General features: G+C 35.2%; 1 protein-coding gene across 1 annotated transcript in view; it reads right to left on the reverse strand.

Annotated features, from left to right (window-relative positions):
* The window catches only part of ABCA13 (ATP binding cassette subfamily A member 13), a 161,931-nt gene that overhangs the window by 59,343 nt on the left and 83,833 nt on the right, over positions 1-18,755 (reverse strand). The window contains exons 41-42 of the mRNA XM_042839232.1: positions 16,153-16,243; positions 228-474 (exon numbers count right to left, since the gene is read on the reverse strand). Of these exons, the coding sequence (XP_042695166.1) occupies positions 228-474; positions 16,153-16,243 (338 nt within the window). The remainder of the gene's footprint in view (positions 1-227; positions 475-16,152; positions 16,244-18,755) is intronic.

Raw genomic sequence — 18,755 nt, forward strand, 5'->3', positions numbered from 1 at the left:
ATATAATGCCCTTCTACTTTTTTGTTTCTCTCATAAGTCCCCCTCATAATAATCTAAAAAATGTAATAAACAACTGAAAAATAAACAGCTATTGTAAAATTAACGAACAAGCAAAAAACACAAATGAATTTATCATTATTTGAAGAATACAAATACCCATAAAAATATGGGAACTCAAGGATAAAGGTTCCAGAAGCCTGGATATTGATGATCAGTGAGTTCTTTACCTAAAGAAGGATTCTGCATTCTTGTAAAGTCTTGGTGTCAGCTTGAGAGAAGGATAATCAACAGCCAGAGGCTTCACACTAAACAAGGCCATTGCCAGTGCAACAAAGAGGACTGGAAGAAGCACATTTGATAGAGTTCCTCTCCAGTCTCGCCTAATGTGGTGAAACCTCTTCAGCAGAAGGGCAACAATCTGTGCAAGAATGAGATTAGTTCCACACACACGTGAGGCCTCCATAAGTGAGATATCTGCAAGACAGAAATTAAAAAATAAACCTGAAGAAAATCAAATTACATTACATGTATTTTCAAATATAAAACACAACTTTTTGATAGGAATGAAAAACTACACAAATCTATAGTATCCAACTGGGTGGAGCAGTATAAATCTCCCCCATCTCAGTAAAATTAGTTAACTCTGCCTATAAACCTACAGTCATATCTCTGTACTCGCTGTACACAAATAAAGGAGAACTGGATACCTATTTGTCTGTGGTGTTTGCACTGGTATATCCATTCTGTGTGCACTGTCATGTTTGCTCCTAGACAAATGACCAAGAAACATGGTTTCTATTAGCACCAAGGTCACGATCTGCAACGATTGAAATCAGTGGCAACTCTTCCTCAGGGATTTCAACAGAACTCTACAGAGTATGTTACAACACATAGATTCTAGAAAGGTAAATTCTCATAAAAGCATTCCCTTTCTCTGCTCATAGAGGACTGATAACATTTATTCATATTTTAGTTAAAGCAATTTTCACAGTCCCAGTCAATAGACTGTCACATTCACATGGGAGTTTTCCCACAGTTTACTGACATCTCACCAATCAAATTTTCCTGATATGCTCTCAAAGAATTTAATTTTGTTGCACTTTGTGTCTACTGTTGTGCTCGACTGTATACTTGTGAGACATACCAATCACTTGGCCTCTATTTTAGGCTGTAATGCCTTTTAGGTATGTGCAGGCTATTAGCAGCTCCTCCAGCTTTGCCAGACTGAACCTGCCTTCAGCCTCTTTTCCTCCTTAGAGCATAGCTGTCCCAAGTAGATTTATCACCACAAAAATTTGCACTGTAACAAAACTGTACAGTCCGTTTATCATAGCGCTCAAAGACATATCATATTTTACAATCCCCTGTGATTTGTCTCTTAAGACAGCACTTCCATGTTACATTTTAACAACTATTTTTAAGAGAGCTTTCAAGTAACCTTAAATTAACTGTCCTTCGTTTTGCACAGTTTCTCCTAGTTTACTAGAAATTTAATCCCAGAAGAGAGTACTGTAGGACAAACAAGGGGAAAAACAGAAAAGAGATGTTGAATTGCTGACTGAGTGGCCATTGAACAATACAGCTCAAAGTCTTTGCTATCTAACAACCAGCAGGCAGACTGTAAACTTGTAATTTCTTATATTAAAAACTATATGTGCTTTGCTATGGAAGATTTCAATTATATCAAGTAGACACATTGTGGCAGATCTCAGCATCTATGGTTTGATCCTACATAAGTCAAGTGGGAGGACTTCACAGTGACATAGAATGTATTGTGGGCTTCCAAAACTAAGATTTCTGGAAAAGATAAATATCACATCCACCTTCAAGATGAACAAAAAAAATAAGGTGCCTGAGAATAGCCAGAATGGATTTGCCAAGGCCAGGACTTATTTGGCCCTAAGAGCTACAAAGACAAGATTGGTTTAGTGAACAAGGAATGAGTAGCGTTGTTTTTTTTATCATGACTGAATGCAGCCTATGACGTGGTCTTCCACAACATCCTTAGAACAAGTAGGGTGAGAAAGACAAAAAAGCCATGCTCTCTGCACCATACTTAGGACTGGATTGGTGGTACTGGCTGCAGCAAAAGGGTTTATAGTATCCCTAAAGGCCAGTTGTGAGGAAAACGCTGACTAACAATGATGGTTAGCATGTGCTAGCACACCTGGTAGAGACCCACATGTTTGGAGGTGGCTGTAGGAGGTGGGCATTTGGATGAGAGCCACCTGCCAGTAGGGTTGGTGGACAGAATGAGTTCAGAGACAGGACTCAGAGGCAGTGGTGGTGCTGAGTAAAAGAGCTTCTGCTCAGGTAAAAAGCAAAAGAAGCAACAGGTACCAGCTAGGATACAGGAAATTCCTGCTCAATACATCATGAAAAAAATTAACTGTTGTGATAACCAACAAATAGCACAGATAGAACAAAGGCCTGAATAACCACTTCTAAGTCGATCTGCTTTCAGTAGGAACCTGGACAAGATAATCACCAAACGTCTCTTCATACCCTAAATAGCTTCTGTTTCAATCAGATTCCAATTACTTCTTAGCAATTAATTTTATTTCTATTTCTGGAAAGTAAAACAGTTTTTATTCTTTTAATTCTGATACTGAGTGGCATTTTTTTATCTTATATATTCTCTTAGAACAGAAATTCTGACTATTAGCAGTTTTAATCACAGACATGTCCTACTAACTTATCAACTCATACAAAAGGGACTTAGGATTTTAGTCCTTTGTGGAGAAAAAAATGTAGCTACAAAATTCAGACAGCAGTCCTATAATCAAATATCCTAGTCAAGACCATTTGCAGTTTGGAACCTGACTTTCTATAAATTTGGTAACTAGGAGAAGACAACCTTAGTAAAAGAATATCTTTTTAAGCAAAATTTCATGGAAGCTTTTTGAATTACATCATATTATGGTAAGATTTTCCACAGTTAACACACAGAGGCACTTGGAAGAAGAATAATTTGCAAGGGATGGGTGTTTTTAAAATAAATGAGATCCTGTATTTCTAGCTGAGTGTCTCTGCAATTGTAAAATGTACCATCTTTCACTTACCAAAGCTTTCAAAGTATTGAAATGCAAGAAAAGTACAAAGCAGCAGAATACAATGAAAAATCTACCATAGTCCCAGATCTATTCATAGATTATAAGCATGAAATGTGAGTGAAAAATCCTTCAAAATGTTTGCTCCCTTTGAATCTCTGAAAGACAGCTATCACAATTACTTTCTAAGGGCAGGAAGGGAAATCAAAGCTGCCATTCATGTTGTTTCTTGACAAATGGAGCAGAGAGAAAATCTAACAAATTCATTCAGATTGCAATAGGAAGAGAAACTGTCATTCTAAATAATACCAATGGTTGGTTCATTTGGCCCTATATCCTGACACTTTTTCAATATTTCTGAAGCTGGCCAGCCAAGATGTATCACAAGAAGATGCAATAAATCATTATATTAAAAGTATTTGTTTGTGTCAGCCATTTTTTTTTAAACTTTTAAAAATTATTGACTTTTCTACGAAAGTCCATATGCATTATATAAATCTTTGCAGAATGTGTCAAATCATCTTATATTTTAATCTTTATGACCTTGAAGTCTTTCATGCCATTATGTTTCGTGTTAAAACAAACAAACAAACAAACAAAAAAAAAACCACAACAGAAATCACTAACTTATTTATCTGTTTTGAATTTATTTTGTTTGATGGTACTGGATGCAATCTTAAATCTTTTTACAGGAGATGGATTATAAGAGCTTCCAATCTATATTCTGCATACAGAATCTGAAGCTCTCAGTCTTCTCTTATAAAAATCTTTATAGCCCTAATCACCTTCATCATTTGCCTCAAATCTACTTATATTACTACCGTACCAGTCTTGAGACATATTGTGCTCAGTGCTACTGTCTATCAGATGTAAAGTGAAACTGATTTGTACAACAGCATTATGCATTCATGTACTGAACTCTTTGTGTTCTCCATGAATCGTGCCATTTTGTCTGACTGCAGACACTGTAAAAAGTAGCCTGTATTGGGCTTTCCATAACTGACTCAAAAATCTTTAAAGATTCCTGAGGTATAAATTACTCGGCACAAAAAAATCTCAGAGTATTTATGTGTACACTTAACATTTAACCCTTGGTATTTATTAACCACATCTTAATTTACTTTTATCTTAGATAGAACCTACAAAATTACTGTTTGCTTTACAAAACTTGTAGCTTTTTTGTAATCATTTATGCACTACCTACATGTATGTGTGTCAGGAAACATAAATGAAGCACATTGTTAATGAGAACATACTTTCTGATTACCATTAGTAATACAAGCCAGAATATTAGATAAAGACTAGTTGATGTCTGTTATAGTGTCAATTTTTTTTTTTTTTTTTTTTTCCAACAGCAATGGAAAATACATTACTAATATCCACTAGAGACAAGGAAAGTAACATGACAGCAGGATCAGTGAACTGAGTTCTTTGATTTTAATTTATGCAGCTGGTTTACACTTTTGTCTTCCCAAACCCATATGTCTGCTTTATCTATTCATTGGATTCAGCCTCAAAAGTAGACTGCAAGAGAACAAAGGTGGTGAGAATCTGCTTTTTTCTTATTACTAGTCCATAACATGTCTGGAACAACAGAAATTAACTTCACATTGAGTTTCCAAGGTACCACAGTTAAAGCCATCATAACAGCTAAGGGAAAAAAAACACTCCAGCTGCTGCTGTTGTCAAAACACCATTTGCTGGTTTTACTAGTAGCCAAATGGATAAGCATGTACACGTAAGAAAAATTCATCTGAGTATATATGCATTTTGGAATGTAACAGTGAGTGGTAAAAGCACCTCCTTCATTTATTAAAGAACTATTACAGGTATAAACTAAGGGGATTAGATTTCAAGTACGACATAGTTGATTTTCCTTTCTTTAACAATGAGAACAATATGAGTGCTGCCTGAGTGTAAAGGAATAAGCAGCAGTGTTGTTGCCTTACCATCCATTATCCTGCACATCCCAAAGAGAATCAAAAAGGGTTTCTTGCACTGAAAACAAAGGATAATTGGCCATTTAAACTAGTCTGGTCTTGAAGGAGAAGGGTATATTTCTGAATACACTGTTTCCATCATTTACTATCTTTGTCTTTATTTTTCTTTCTTCTGTATACTTTAGTTTGCCTAAATAGTACTGAAGAATAAGTTGGAGTAAAGTACAACTGTCTTCAAGTCCTCTGTGGTCAACTCCATTGTCCCCAGAAAACATTCATCATGAAAGTCCATCTTCTTTGGAAAAAAAAGATAGATGAAAAACTCAGCCAGATGGACATAAACATATCATGCCCTGAAAAGGAAAATTACTGTTACTGGGGCAGCCCTAATTCTCCAATTCCAAATTTCCGCATGATTAACTTGCAACAAGTATGCAAATTTCAATTTCTAGAAGACAATTTTCCAAATAGATATTTGGTTTTATTGTAGTACTATTTTCCCTGCAGTGATGCACCTGCAATGAGTTGCCATGTGGAGAAGGGAATGAGAGAAAAAGGAGGGAGAGATTAAAAACAGGCACAGGAAAGTGGTTACAAAATAGAAGCCTATTGGCAATGCCTTAATTCACAGCAGTCCATATAATGTTCTTTACAAGTACAAAAGCAGGAAAATACAGTCTGTCAGAATTGTCTAGAAGAGACTCCAACTGACCTGATACAAAGCAGACTTGGCAGAAAGTAAGAATACATTTGTGCATGCACAGGCAGACATTCACCATATAAAACTTCTGCGACAGAAGATACTCTTTTTACCATAAACAGCACATCATTTGAGATCATTTCCTCATACTTTTAGAAGTGTAAATAAATACTCTAGCTATTAGAATCTGACAAACACACCTACACTAAGGTTACAACATTTCAAGATTGATTCATATCTAGATAATAGAGCTACAGCCCACAGTATTTCTACTGTGATGGTGAAGAACTGGCGAAAGAGCAGATGAGAAACAAGCTGAGCAGTCTCTCTATCACAGCATAAAAGCTTAAATGCAAGATTTAAAAGCACTCTGGAACAAGCCTCCTCGAATTACTCAGTGAAAACTTTGACAACAAATGGAGAAATAATTAAGAATAATTAGGAATATTTTTATATGCTGTCTTTACTGGAATTGTTCTAATAACAATAAAATCATGTCAGAATTTCTGCAGGAAAACAATTCAAAACTGAAAGATGAGTGAGTATTACAAGAGGCATGTTTTATTCAGACCTACAGCTACTGCAAACAATTGAAAAATGTATCTGATGAACAGCTTACTTCATCAAGCATTCTGCTATCTCATAAATAGTGGTACTAAACTGATACAAAGACCTTGGTTAACAGAACTGTGTATTCCACTTTTTTTCCTAATGCCTCCAATGAATACAGTAACCCATACAAACTGCAAAACAGAGAGACATGCAGAATGAGATTAAAATTACCACCTATACAGAAGTCCAACATAGGGTCTATATGTCATAAAATTGCACTTATATGTTTCAGATGAGAAATTAACTAGTAGCAGTGTGATAATAAAAAAATCTTAACAAGTTGTCACCTTGTGACCCATACAAAGTTATTGCCTGAACTGCTAACAAAAAGAAATTCAGCCCTAAGTGCTGGTTGTTTGGTATGCTGCCTTTCAGAATGAATCTGCTCTGCATATTTTCCTTGTAGCTCCTAAACCAGATTTTTGTTAGCTTAAGCAATGAAACTCTTGTCCTCCTGCAGAATGTTACTACCATCTAGAGAACAGATGTGTGATTACTAGCAATGTCCTGACCTGAAAATGAGAAGCAAGCAGTTATACCTATAGTTCTAGCGATTAAAGTGTGAAAAAGAAATCCGTGTAAAGAAATCCAAATAATACCTTAGTTCAAAACTTTATCATAGCCTCAGAAATGCAAAGACAGTAATTCTCCCAACAGCAAATATACAAGCAAAATAAACGAAGCCAATCCAATGATTCTGTCATTAAATACTAAGGTTAAACTGAAGTACTAAAATGCCTTAAGAAAGCTGATATTATAAAAACAATGAAGGAAGGATGAAATTTACCTTCCTCTATGTTATTTTCACTTCCTACAACCTGACTTGATTAAGTTCATCACAACAGTAACATTAGTGTTCCTGAATTATCTATGCAAATATTGATTGCATCTACTGAGTGATTCTTAAGACATTTATACAGAAAAAATATGCAGCAAAATATACCCTTATGTTCCTAAATACAATAGTGTGTCTTCTTCCAAAAACTTCTATTTGCCAACATACAAATTTAAGTTGAGAAGGTATTCTCAATACATTTGAACATTCATATTTTGAACTGCAGAAGAAAAAAACGCAGAAGTTCAGAAGAAAAAACAGAAGTTCCAAAATCATGTTCTATAATCACGAGTATTCAGAAATAATCTCTTTGATGGCTCTTTTACAAAAAAAAAAAAAAAAAAAAAAAAAAAAAATTATTGACAGAACAGAACCAGAACAGAAACACAAGAAAATTGAAGTATTACACAAAGCTCTCCCTAAGCAATTTTCCATTTCAGAAGTAAAAGTCATGTTTAGGCTTGATAAGAATTTCTTAACAATAAACAGTGATAAAAATGACAATTTAGATTAAATTACTTACATGGTTGAAGTTAAAGGACCTGTATTTGCAACTGTAATGCAACGTAATGCAAGAACATTAACAAAGCAAAATGCATGCTTTAAAATCTTTGTGTGCACATGCACATAAACATATAGCATCTTAATTTATAAAATATATACCACAGAATTGTGGAATCATAGAATTATTTGAGTTGGAAGAGATCTTTAAAGGTGATCTAGTCCAATTTCTCTGCAATGAACAGGAACACCTACAGCTGGATCAGGTTGCTCAGAGCCCTGTCCATCCTCACCTTAAATGTCTCCAAGGACAGGGCTTCCAGCATCTCTCTGGGTAATCTGTTTCAATGACTCATCACCCTTATTATTTAAAAAAAAAAGAAAAAAAACCTTATCCAATCTACATCTCCCTTCTTTAAGTATGAAACCATTTCCCCATTGTCAATCACAACAGACCCTGCTAAAGAGTCTGTCCCCTTCTTTCTTACAGTCCCCCTTTAGATACTGAAAGACTGCTATTAGGGCACCTAGCAGCCTTCTCTTCTCCAGGCTCTCTCAGCCTGACCTCATAGGAGTGGTGTTCCATCCCTTGGATCATTTTTTGGCCCTTCTCTGGATGTTCTCCCACAGGTCTATGTCTCTCCTATACTGAGGACTCCACATCTGGATGCAGTACTCCAGATAAGGCCTCACCAGCACAGAGCAGAGGGACAGGACTGCTTCCCTTGCCCTACTGGCCACACTTCTTTTGATGCAGTCCAGAATACTTTCTGGGTTGCTAGGACACATTGCTGGCTCATGTTCAGTTTGCCATCAAGCTGCCATCAAGCATCAATCCATTTGTGCTATCAAGCCTTCATCTGTATTAATCTATACTTCCAGCACTTCCATGTTGAACATTTCAAATCACTAGGACAAAAACTTACTCTATTTCACTTTTCTTCCACTTCAGGGGTTAACCTGAATCATATTGGCTAAATCAGCATGGATTTCCAATAATTCCTTTTATGCTTTCACAAATGTCTGCTGTATGTTCCCTCATCAATCTTCTCTTTAGAGAGGATAGAATCCACATTTGTGGAGGATCTAACCCTTGACAGAGAAGGTGCAGATGTGTTTGTACAAAATACTTCATCTATTTAAGGTAACTCATATTCTAATTACATTGTGCAATTCCTAAGAAAACAAGGCTCCAGTCCTATGTCTATGGCCAATCAGTCTCACTACCTGAATGCTGCCACACCCTCACCACCACTTTTAAGAAATTAAATTATTCTTACAATTAGGATAAGAGATATGCCGAACATGCCTCTGACAGAAGATACTAGTATCACCACTTCTCAAATATATAAAATACTAGACCACCACTTGCCCCAAATCTGATCCCATAAAATAGATTTTTCTCCAGCATCCATTCAGACCTGATTAAATGGATTTAGTAACTTACATCAGCTACTCTTCCTTGAAATAGAAAATTAATTTACAAAGTCATTGTTTTCATAACAATAAGATAACCTCACACACTGAGGCTGGCAAAAAAATGTCATGTGCTTGTTTCCTCTCAGAAAGGCGTTTCACATTTAGCTAATAAATTAAATCACGCTCTACATTTTTGGGCTTGATAATTTACATGAGTGAACACAGAGCTTTTCATTCTGATGTTTCATAATATTCATATAAGGAACTGTAAAATATTTACCAAAGAGCCTCGTCGATTTACAAACATCATCCTATTTCACAGTACGTTAAGCTTTATTACATCATTTCTTCCTCTTCACTGTATTTTCATTTCTTTTATTAAGGAAGGCTAAACTTGGATTATGGAACAACTATTTATTTAAACTTTTCCTTTAATAAAGTTATGGCCCAATCATAAGAGTCTGAATCCTATCCAAAGTACTGAATATTTACCAAGCACAGTTTAAGTGACCAAAAAGGGTGCATAAAATATAGTAAGAATGAAGAAGTTTGAAGATTAGGATGCCTTCAGAAGAACACAAACCCTTTATTAAAAATGATTCCACTGGTGAGACAAGCCATTAAGAATAAATGTTTTCTGATATCATATCTGAGACTTCAATTCTCTGAGTCAAAATTTCCTCCAACATAAAGATCCCATATTTTGAAGGAGATAAATTACCAGTTTATCTTGAACATTGAAAATACTATCTTTGTAAAACTCATACTACTGAGCAACAGAAAGAGCATGAACTAAAAAGGTTTATTATATTAATTATATTAATATAGTACATTTAAACTAGGAAGTAAAAATTTCTATATGTGTGCCCACATTAGTGTTGCATTAGGCAGCCCATCACCTTGCTGTTTTAACTTGCCATTGAATACAGATTTTTGGAAATGTTACAGATGTGAAAAAAAATGAGACATCACTAAAAGCACAATGACAAAGTCATTCACAAAAGCAGTAATTTAATACAGGAATCCTGTCTGCTAGGATCTCCTCTAATTTCCTAGGAAGATTTCTACTTCTCTATTTATTAATTAATTAAGAATTACTCATGAATTACGATGATACGAAACGAAAGACAAGCAGTCCTGCAGAGTGCAGAACAAGCCTGCTGAATATTTCATTAAGAGAGGATTTTAAAGTACTGTAAAATTTCATAAAGGCTAGCAATACCATCTCCCTGTATGTAGCTGTTGTAATAGCCCAAACAATATATATGAACTGATAGAAAACAACAGGAAATTCTTGAAAATTAGGCAAGGTTGTAGAGGTAGAGGTCATATTTTATATTTGCACAGTAATTTAGAGCAAAGTCTCTCAACACAGTCAGCACCATTAGTTATGTATTTTCACCACAAATGAACAAAAGCCTGCATGCCACTATTATAAAAATCTGCATGGCCATCCGGAACATGGCTTGCTGTTCACCACAGTTGAAATGCACCACCCACCATCTCACTGTGCTCACATCCACTGTTTGCTTTCCATAAACATCCAGCTTCAATGAATGTCAGCGGGTGCCATTTTTTTCCACACAGAGGAATTCAGTGGCACACCTTTGCTCCAGCTACACTCCCATGTCAGACGCCATTCTCTCAGACCGTCCCTCTGCTGCCAGCTGTCACACAGTAACAAAATATAATGGAATATCGGCAGGAAGGTTCAATCTCTGCTGCCATACCAATACCTTCTTTTGGTGTGTTTATATATGTACACACACAAGTGAGAGAGAGGGAGGGAGAGAAGGGAAGAGAGGGAGAAAAGGAAGCACTAGCAAATCTAAGAGAAAAACCAGAACCTAAAGAAACATATTGTCAAGGAAAAATCAAAATGCTAATATGCAAGACATACAAGCTACTGAAGTGGGATGACTTGATCACTTGGTTGAAGTGCTAAGACAGTTCACATTACACCAATTAACTTTGGATAAGCTAAGTATTTTTAGTGCATCCACAACTATTTGAATCTTCTGTCCTTCAACTCCAAGAAATACCTAAGCATGGAAGATGAGATATGAGATAGGATGAGATATATAGAAATTCAACATGTAGTCATCGCCATCACGTTAACACACCTGTCTTGTCACAAAAAATGTCTCTCTAGATGATCATGCTTCCTCTAAATAGAATAGAAAAGGCAGTATCTCTACCATCATAAGATGAGATGGTACAACACTTTTCTTCATTATTTTCAATTAGTTAGAAATGAGAAATACTCAGTAAATTTCAAACCACAACCTCACATCTTGTTCTGTATGTATATATGCATGACATTTCTTCAGGCATATTTCTCAGTCTAAGTGTTTTTCATTTTAGGAACCAATGAAAATGCTAAATTACACAGTGAAGAAAAGCAGGTACTACTAACACACAAAGGTTATCCTTCTATTGAACTATCTCAATTCCATCAACAGAATATATTCATGAGCAAATGATGATTTCAAAACAGAAATTTCAGATGGGATTATTTTCTCAGCTGCTTTCATCCATGCAGAAAACTACAATCATATATTTTAATTGAGAGCCCCTTTTGGCAGGCAGTTTATTACTTTTATCAGTAAGGATGAAAGAAGCAAAAAGGCCTCTATGAGCAAGGCAGGCAGGGTTCATTTCTTTTATTTACCAGCAGTAAAGACAAATATGGGGATGGAAAGAAAATGGAGAATAGGGAGCATGTCAACTTCTTGGCATTGTGAGAATTCTTCTCTCTACTGAAAAAGAGTTCCATCTTTCCATTTGCTAATAGCCATTTAATGAACGAACCTTTCTAACAGAAAGCCCAAGATCTAAGAAAAAGACCAGGTATCAACCACAAGGAAAGCAACTGATAGGGAACATTTCTGGATGACAGAAATAGCAGATGAAGAATGAAACATATGAAGCATAAAATCCTAACCATCTATTTTCAGAAGGATAAAAGGAGCTACATTTATGTCCTTACTGAGAAAATTAAAATGCATATTAACTTTAAACAAGTTAGATGATCTGACCTGTGAAATCAGAAATCTTTTCATGACTACTAATATTCTATGCTTTGGACATTCTTGAAAGTGTGACAAAAAGAAAAAAGAAGCAAGACTTGGGGTTGAGAAATAAGAAAGTAAGGAACTGGAAGAGGAGAAATTTTCAACATATGCCAGAATCACAATATTTCCTCTAAAAAATTAGTTAAAACAGCAGTAAACGATCTGAAGGAAATCAATGTACCTAACACTTCTAGATGAGCTGTTTTGGCACTTCTTTCTTAGTTTCTAGTGCTAAATTTGTAGTAAAGTATTATCTATACTGCTAAGTTACCAGAAGACTAAAATGTATGCTTCAGGTTTAAACAACTAGTAAAATTAGATATGCATCAACCTTCTTCCATTCCAACACTTTCAGTAGCTAACTTAACCAAGCAGTATAAAGATAAATAAGCTTTAATAGCACATCCATGAGCTATTTTATCACAGTCAGTCCCTATAAAGTTTCATGACAATGAATTTCCAATATTATGTATCACTGCATGTAAAAATTATCATTTATTTTGAATTTCCAGTAATTTACTTTCATTTAAACTCTGATTTTAGAGTATAGTTCCAACTGTACATAACTTTTTGAAGAGTTTTGTACCAAAGCCGGTATCTCCCAAACATGTCTAAGACATAAAATCCAACAAGACTCATTTGGTTCTTCAGCAAGATATCTGAATATCTAAACATTCCTTTGTTAGTCTTTTACCAATTTAGTGAATCCATTCTGTAGCCTACTTTCTACTTCTGCACATGCTTAGAAAAATTTGCTATTTTTTCATGGTTAGGCATGGACTATAGCTATAGACCCCACGGACTTGCTCTCAAATCTGCTGATTGTATTTGAACACATACTGCCTGCTGTAGTTTATGGTAATGGCTTCTCCATTTCTGAAGGATATTTGGCTAAAATGATTTTATCATTCAGTCATTGCAAACTCATTCTATCCTTTTTTTCCACAGCTACAAAACAGTAATCATCACCCAGCTACGTAGAAATGAATTATACATGTCTATTTTATAATATATACATGTGTTATGTCTGCATACGTAGGCATACCATGACTTAAAATGAAAATCTTAACTTTTCTCATGAAAAGAAAATGTAAGTTTTATTCCAAGATTTTCCTTCAAATAAATTTTAAAAATGAGTAAAATTTCTGCTAAGAAACATTACTAGAAGTTACACTGAATATGTTTTATATTTTTAAAGTTAATTGCATTATTAATTTATATGTATACATTACAAATAAATTAATGGACTTCTAATTCCCAGTAATATTTCCATTTAGAGATAGTCAAATAATTCTGAGTTTATCTGGCACAAGAGGAGAGATGAGGTTGACTCTGGCCAGCAGCTAAGCACCACACGGCTGCTCACTCTCTCTCTCCAATAGCCCCATAGCATCAAAGCAGGAAAACTCACATGTCAGTATAAAGATATCTTTGTAAGTGAAGGGCAGAGGAAGAAAATTTTTATATATATATAAAATATAAATAATAAATAAATAAATAAATAAATATTTATATTTAAATAAATATTTATAAATATTTGCATAAATATTAATAATAAATGTATAAATGTATAAATATATAATATATATATATATTAAAAAAAAAGCAAAGACAATTGTAAAGTACCTCCCACGGGTAGACGTTCAGGCAGTCTCCAAGCAACGACTACCTCCATCCCAAAAAATCTCCCCTCAGTTTTTATTGCTGAGGTTGACACAATATTGACACTATATAGTGTGAAACAGTGATTGTAAAGAGTAGAATAATCCTCTAGTCCAAATAGTGTCCCCTCCTAGCTTCTTGTATATTCCTCAGCCTAGTCAGCCTACATGCAGTACACAGGGGGCCAGAGTGCAAAGCAGAGAAAGCCTTGGCACAGCAATCACTGTTCAGCAGTAGTCAAAACACTGGTGTGTCATCAGCACTGTTTTAGTCACCATTAAAAACACAGCACCCTACCAGCTGCCAGATGTAGCATAGTAAATCACTGTAAAATAAGACTAGAAAGTATCAAAGCTCTAGCTTCAGTAACATACTATTCTGTTTTACCTAGCAGATGCTTCTTGAGTCTTGACATTGTCATCAGCCAAAGTCATGAACTGGTTTCATTCATTTTCTCTACTTATTTAAAATGGGACACAGCTCCAATACACCAACTTTTCTGGGAGATAAAACATAACATTTTGATTTCTACACAAACCTGAGTCCTCAAGGCCTCAGTACCACCAAAGGATACTCAACACTCTTGTCTTACACTTTGTAAATGGAGCTCTCTAATGCAAATTCTTTCATAAATCAAATAGCAGTATCTTGTGATCTTCCCAATAACCAAACTCTTTGCTGTGGGGGGTTTTGAAAATTCATTTAACTACTTTGACAAAAGAAAGTTTGACTGCCTTTGAATTTGCTTTCAAAATTATACAGGTCAAGCTATTGCCCACAGAGTATTCTGGTTAACTTTGACAATGATGGATACCTTCATGACCATTTTCCAGATCCCTTATGCCTACACTTCACAACTGTCCTTAATGAAGAATGACAGTCATCTGCATTGAATGACAATTTTCTAGCACTATCATCCCTAAAGAAATGGCATTATTAGCACAATTTCTTACTATAATTTATCAGACTGAAAACATAGGGCCTCTGATTACTCGATTCTTTATAAATGTGACAAGTACTAAACAGTTTGATTACAAAAGATATCAAGTTCTTAAATACAGTATACTGCATTTTTATTAGTTTAGGAATGGTAAAATCTTATTCTTATTGAAAATGCAATGTGGAGAAGACACTTGATTTGAAACAGGTTTGAAAATCCTATCTGAGCCTTGAATAAATGCACAACTGACTGTTATTTTCTTTAAAAAGAGCTACTGAAAACTACCTTTTAAACAGAAATCTTGTTCTCACCACTTACTGTGGAAATTTTCTTTTCCTACTGAAGTTTTTTGTTGTTTTGTTGTTGTTTTGTTTACACCATATAGTTATATTTTCCTTATTTCAACAGGAGCTGAAATATCCCAATAAAAAAACCATTCCCAAACGTTATCCAGTCAAGTTCACACTTTGATAGGAAAGGATTCAGTTTAGGCCACAGTTCTTGGCACTGATTATTCACTATTGGCAGATCCAATTGAAGTTATTATAACAAATAATAATAGATTAGATCAAAATTATTGTTTCCATTGCCGGAATAATAAAAATCCATATTCATAGACCAGGAGCCGCTGTGCCCATGTTCTACAAAAACCGAGGCAAAATACTCCATACAGAACAAAGTGCTGTACTCCTAACCCAAGAATTCTATAATCTAGACATAAATCTTCAAGCAGAAAAAAACATGATAATTATATAGACAAGACTATCAGGAACAATGAGAAAATACTGGTTAGCCTGGTGGGCAAGCAACATCAGCAACCTTGGGGCCTGCATTTTGCAAGGCATCACATCGGTGACTTCTAACAAGACTTTTTAAGGAGAACAAGCTTCCTTAGGCTTTCACAAATGTTAATAAGGAGCTCTTCCTGTGCTTGCAGGCAGGCATGTAAAAAATGCAGCTGTTTCTTTGAAAAATAAGCAAGCGAATCTGAAACAACATGTCAAAGAAGAGGAAAAGCACTTTCTAATACCAGAGGAAACAAATTTCATTATTATTATTTGAACGTAGATGGAAATGAGTATATCTTTCTAACTGATCCCACATAATATATGCATTGTGTACCTCAGAAATATTTATCCACTGTGAGTTAAAGGGGGTAATTAGTTGTCAGAGAGTGGTAGCAAGAAGTACGTGAGCACTGATGCAGTAAGAGAAAGTGTGTGCATGTGAACATATTTTAGAAGGATGGGAAGAAAATTGTCAAGTGATATTTAGGTGAAGCATAATAGTTATAAAGCTACTACCAGATTGTTATAGACAGTGTTCTCCATTTGCTTATGCACCTCTCAAGTCTAGAAGCTTGGTGCAAGCTTGGATCTTTGGATTTCTGCCTCAGAAAGTATTTAATTTTTTACTTACAGGCTGATTCAGCATCTTTTGCATTGTTCGGATATGCTCCTTGTGGAACAAATGGCATCTTCTCCGAGTCTTGCAGTAGCTTCAAAAATACCTTTCAGAGAGTAGAAAAAATGATTTAGATTCAATTTTCTATAGACTACCCATTTTTAAACTGTATGTAGCTTTCCATTATAAGACAGTAGTAGGGGCTGTAGTGGCCACTCTGCTGGAGAATGAATATAAAACTATTCAAACACTCTGGAAGAGGTATCCCTGAGAATAAGGGGCAAGAAATAAATTCCAATATACTCCACCTATAAAAAGTGCTGTTGTCCTAGTCACCAACTTTCTGATAAGAGTTTTCAATAGACTGGCTATGCTTGTTTGACATTTTTGCTCCTAAACTGTGGCATGTATAGGAACTTGTTTCCTTTAGTTTTTATCAAGAGTATATGGGCAGCTTCAAGTCTTTTCTGATACTCAAGCTGGAAATTCATGGACACTGGAGCATGTTGGACATGGACATGGACATCTGGATCTGCTACGAGTTCTAGTTGTACCACTGCCATTATCACTTAGCAACTGATAAATGTCCTTTGACGTTGAATATGAAAAAGGAGATTAATTTTAATCAATTTTAACGTATGCTTTGTAGCAAAACAACTAGCATGCATACTCCAGATTGGAAGATGATGCTCATCTGTTGATCTAATGAAAATCCTGTTATCTAAAAAAAACACTGTGTGAAACACGAAAATTATTTTATTTTAATAAACATAACAATCTAAAAATCTTCACTGGACAAAAATAATAAGAGTTTGATCTTCTTAAGTGGGGAAATACATACACATCATGAAGAAGCCAATGATAACATTAAAAGAAACAGATTACACCAATTTTACAATGAGATCTATTACCTAGTAAATGCACTTTGTTAAACAGATTTATGTTACTCTCCCTACAGCATGCTTAATCCTGTTTCATAGTTCAATACACATAAAGTCCTTTGAATTTTATAGAGATGCATTTCATTTCTCATTTTCTCAGCATTGATGAAGCCTAGAGCAGCTTTCATGGTGACTTGGTTATTAATGCTCAGCCCACTTTTTGTAAACTCAAATGAAAAATAAAATTTAAAATATCCTAATCTGAACTGCAATTGAAACAGTAACCTGGGAAATCCAGATTAAATAAATAAATAAATAACAGAAAATACAGCTACTGTTAGCATCTTTAATTGAACAGCAAAATTACAACCAAGATTTACTTTCTCTTGATGAAATCCTTCTCTGCTCTGTTTGAGTTGAACTGCAAGATACCAATTATAACTACACTAAAACTTTCCAAAATCATTAAGAAGCTGTTTGCTTCTTTCTGCAAAAAAACTCAATACCAGCTATAACAAACAACAAAAAAAAAAAATTCCACGTTTCTAAGGAATTTGTGCTATAGGAAAAACAAACAAACAAACAAAAAAAAACCACAACCCACAAACAATTTGAAGTATTTCATTGTTGTGGAAATATATTTCTTGATTTGCTGAGTTTATATATGCTGACTGCTATATAAACTAAGCTTATCTTAGTCAATGTAATTGCCATTTAATTGTCATTATTGATTGCATTTGTTACCTGTCAAGTTTCAGGGAATGTTTCTGGCCACGAGCAATTGCAGGGATAGAAGAAATTAAATACCTCCTGACATTTCTCTGTTAGACCCTGCAGGGAGATCCTGGCTGCCCAAAGCCATATTCTAATTTGCTGCTTTGGGCCTGCTTGCAGGCAGCTCATCTGCACACCAAATCCATCAAGCAAACCAAAGCAAACTGTACAGACTAAAACCACAAAGAACTACTGCCCTATGGCTAGGACAATAAATAATCTACAGGTTGTCACTTGCACATAGTCAGATCAGCATCAAAATTTCTCCCAGGGATAAAGAAGAAAAAGTTTGTCTGTAATCACACATCACTTAAAGATCAGATTTTACCATACACTCAAAAAAAAAAAAAAAAAGAACAAACAAAAAAAAAAAAACCAGCCCACAGCATTTTGCTGACACATATGCTATACTCTGATATTTTAGCATTGTTTTTTTGCTCTTTTATTCTACAAATCCTGTGCGTATCTTAGCTATTTTTGAGTGGGAAATGTTAATTGTTGTTTACAGTTTATTTACAAAAAAAACGCTTGGAAAAGCATACTCAAATTTGTGAGGGTAAAAGGTAAAGTAATAACAGAAGACAGAAGAAAGTTCTTGGAAAAAAATAAAAAGCACACAAGATTAAGATCAATTGGAAGCCATTTGACAGCTCAGAGCAACAGAAAACCTGTGCTTTCCAGGAAATAAAATTTCCTCCTTTAAAATAAGAGAGGAGTAGCCTGGCTCACTTCCAGCGCTTGGCCCTGAGAACTGGCTGCATGCCTGATTCTGTAGGACCATCTCTGCCATTCCTGGGGATAGAGATAATGCTGGCTGTTTAAGAGGATAGCATTAGTGGCAAGCAGCAGCTACCAGTCAGGCAGCTTCTTTCAAACCACCAGGTTGTGAACAGGTGTAGAAGACGTGTTGCCCTCTAGGAAAAAGATCTAAACAGGTGGCAATACCACAAAGAAACAGATTAA

The sequence above is a fragment of the Centrocercus urophasianus genome, unplaced genomic scaffold (genome assembly GCF_019232065.1).
Source record: "Centrocercus urophasianus isolate 14NV4802_14NV808 unplaced genomic scaffold, USGS_Curo_1.0 seq_11, whole genome shotgun sequence".
Taxonomy (NCBI): Eukaryota; Metazoa; Chordata; class Aves; order Galliformes; family Phasianidae; genus Centrocercus; species Centrocercus urophasianus.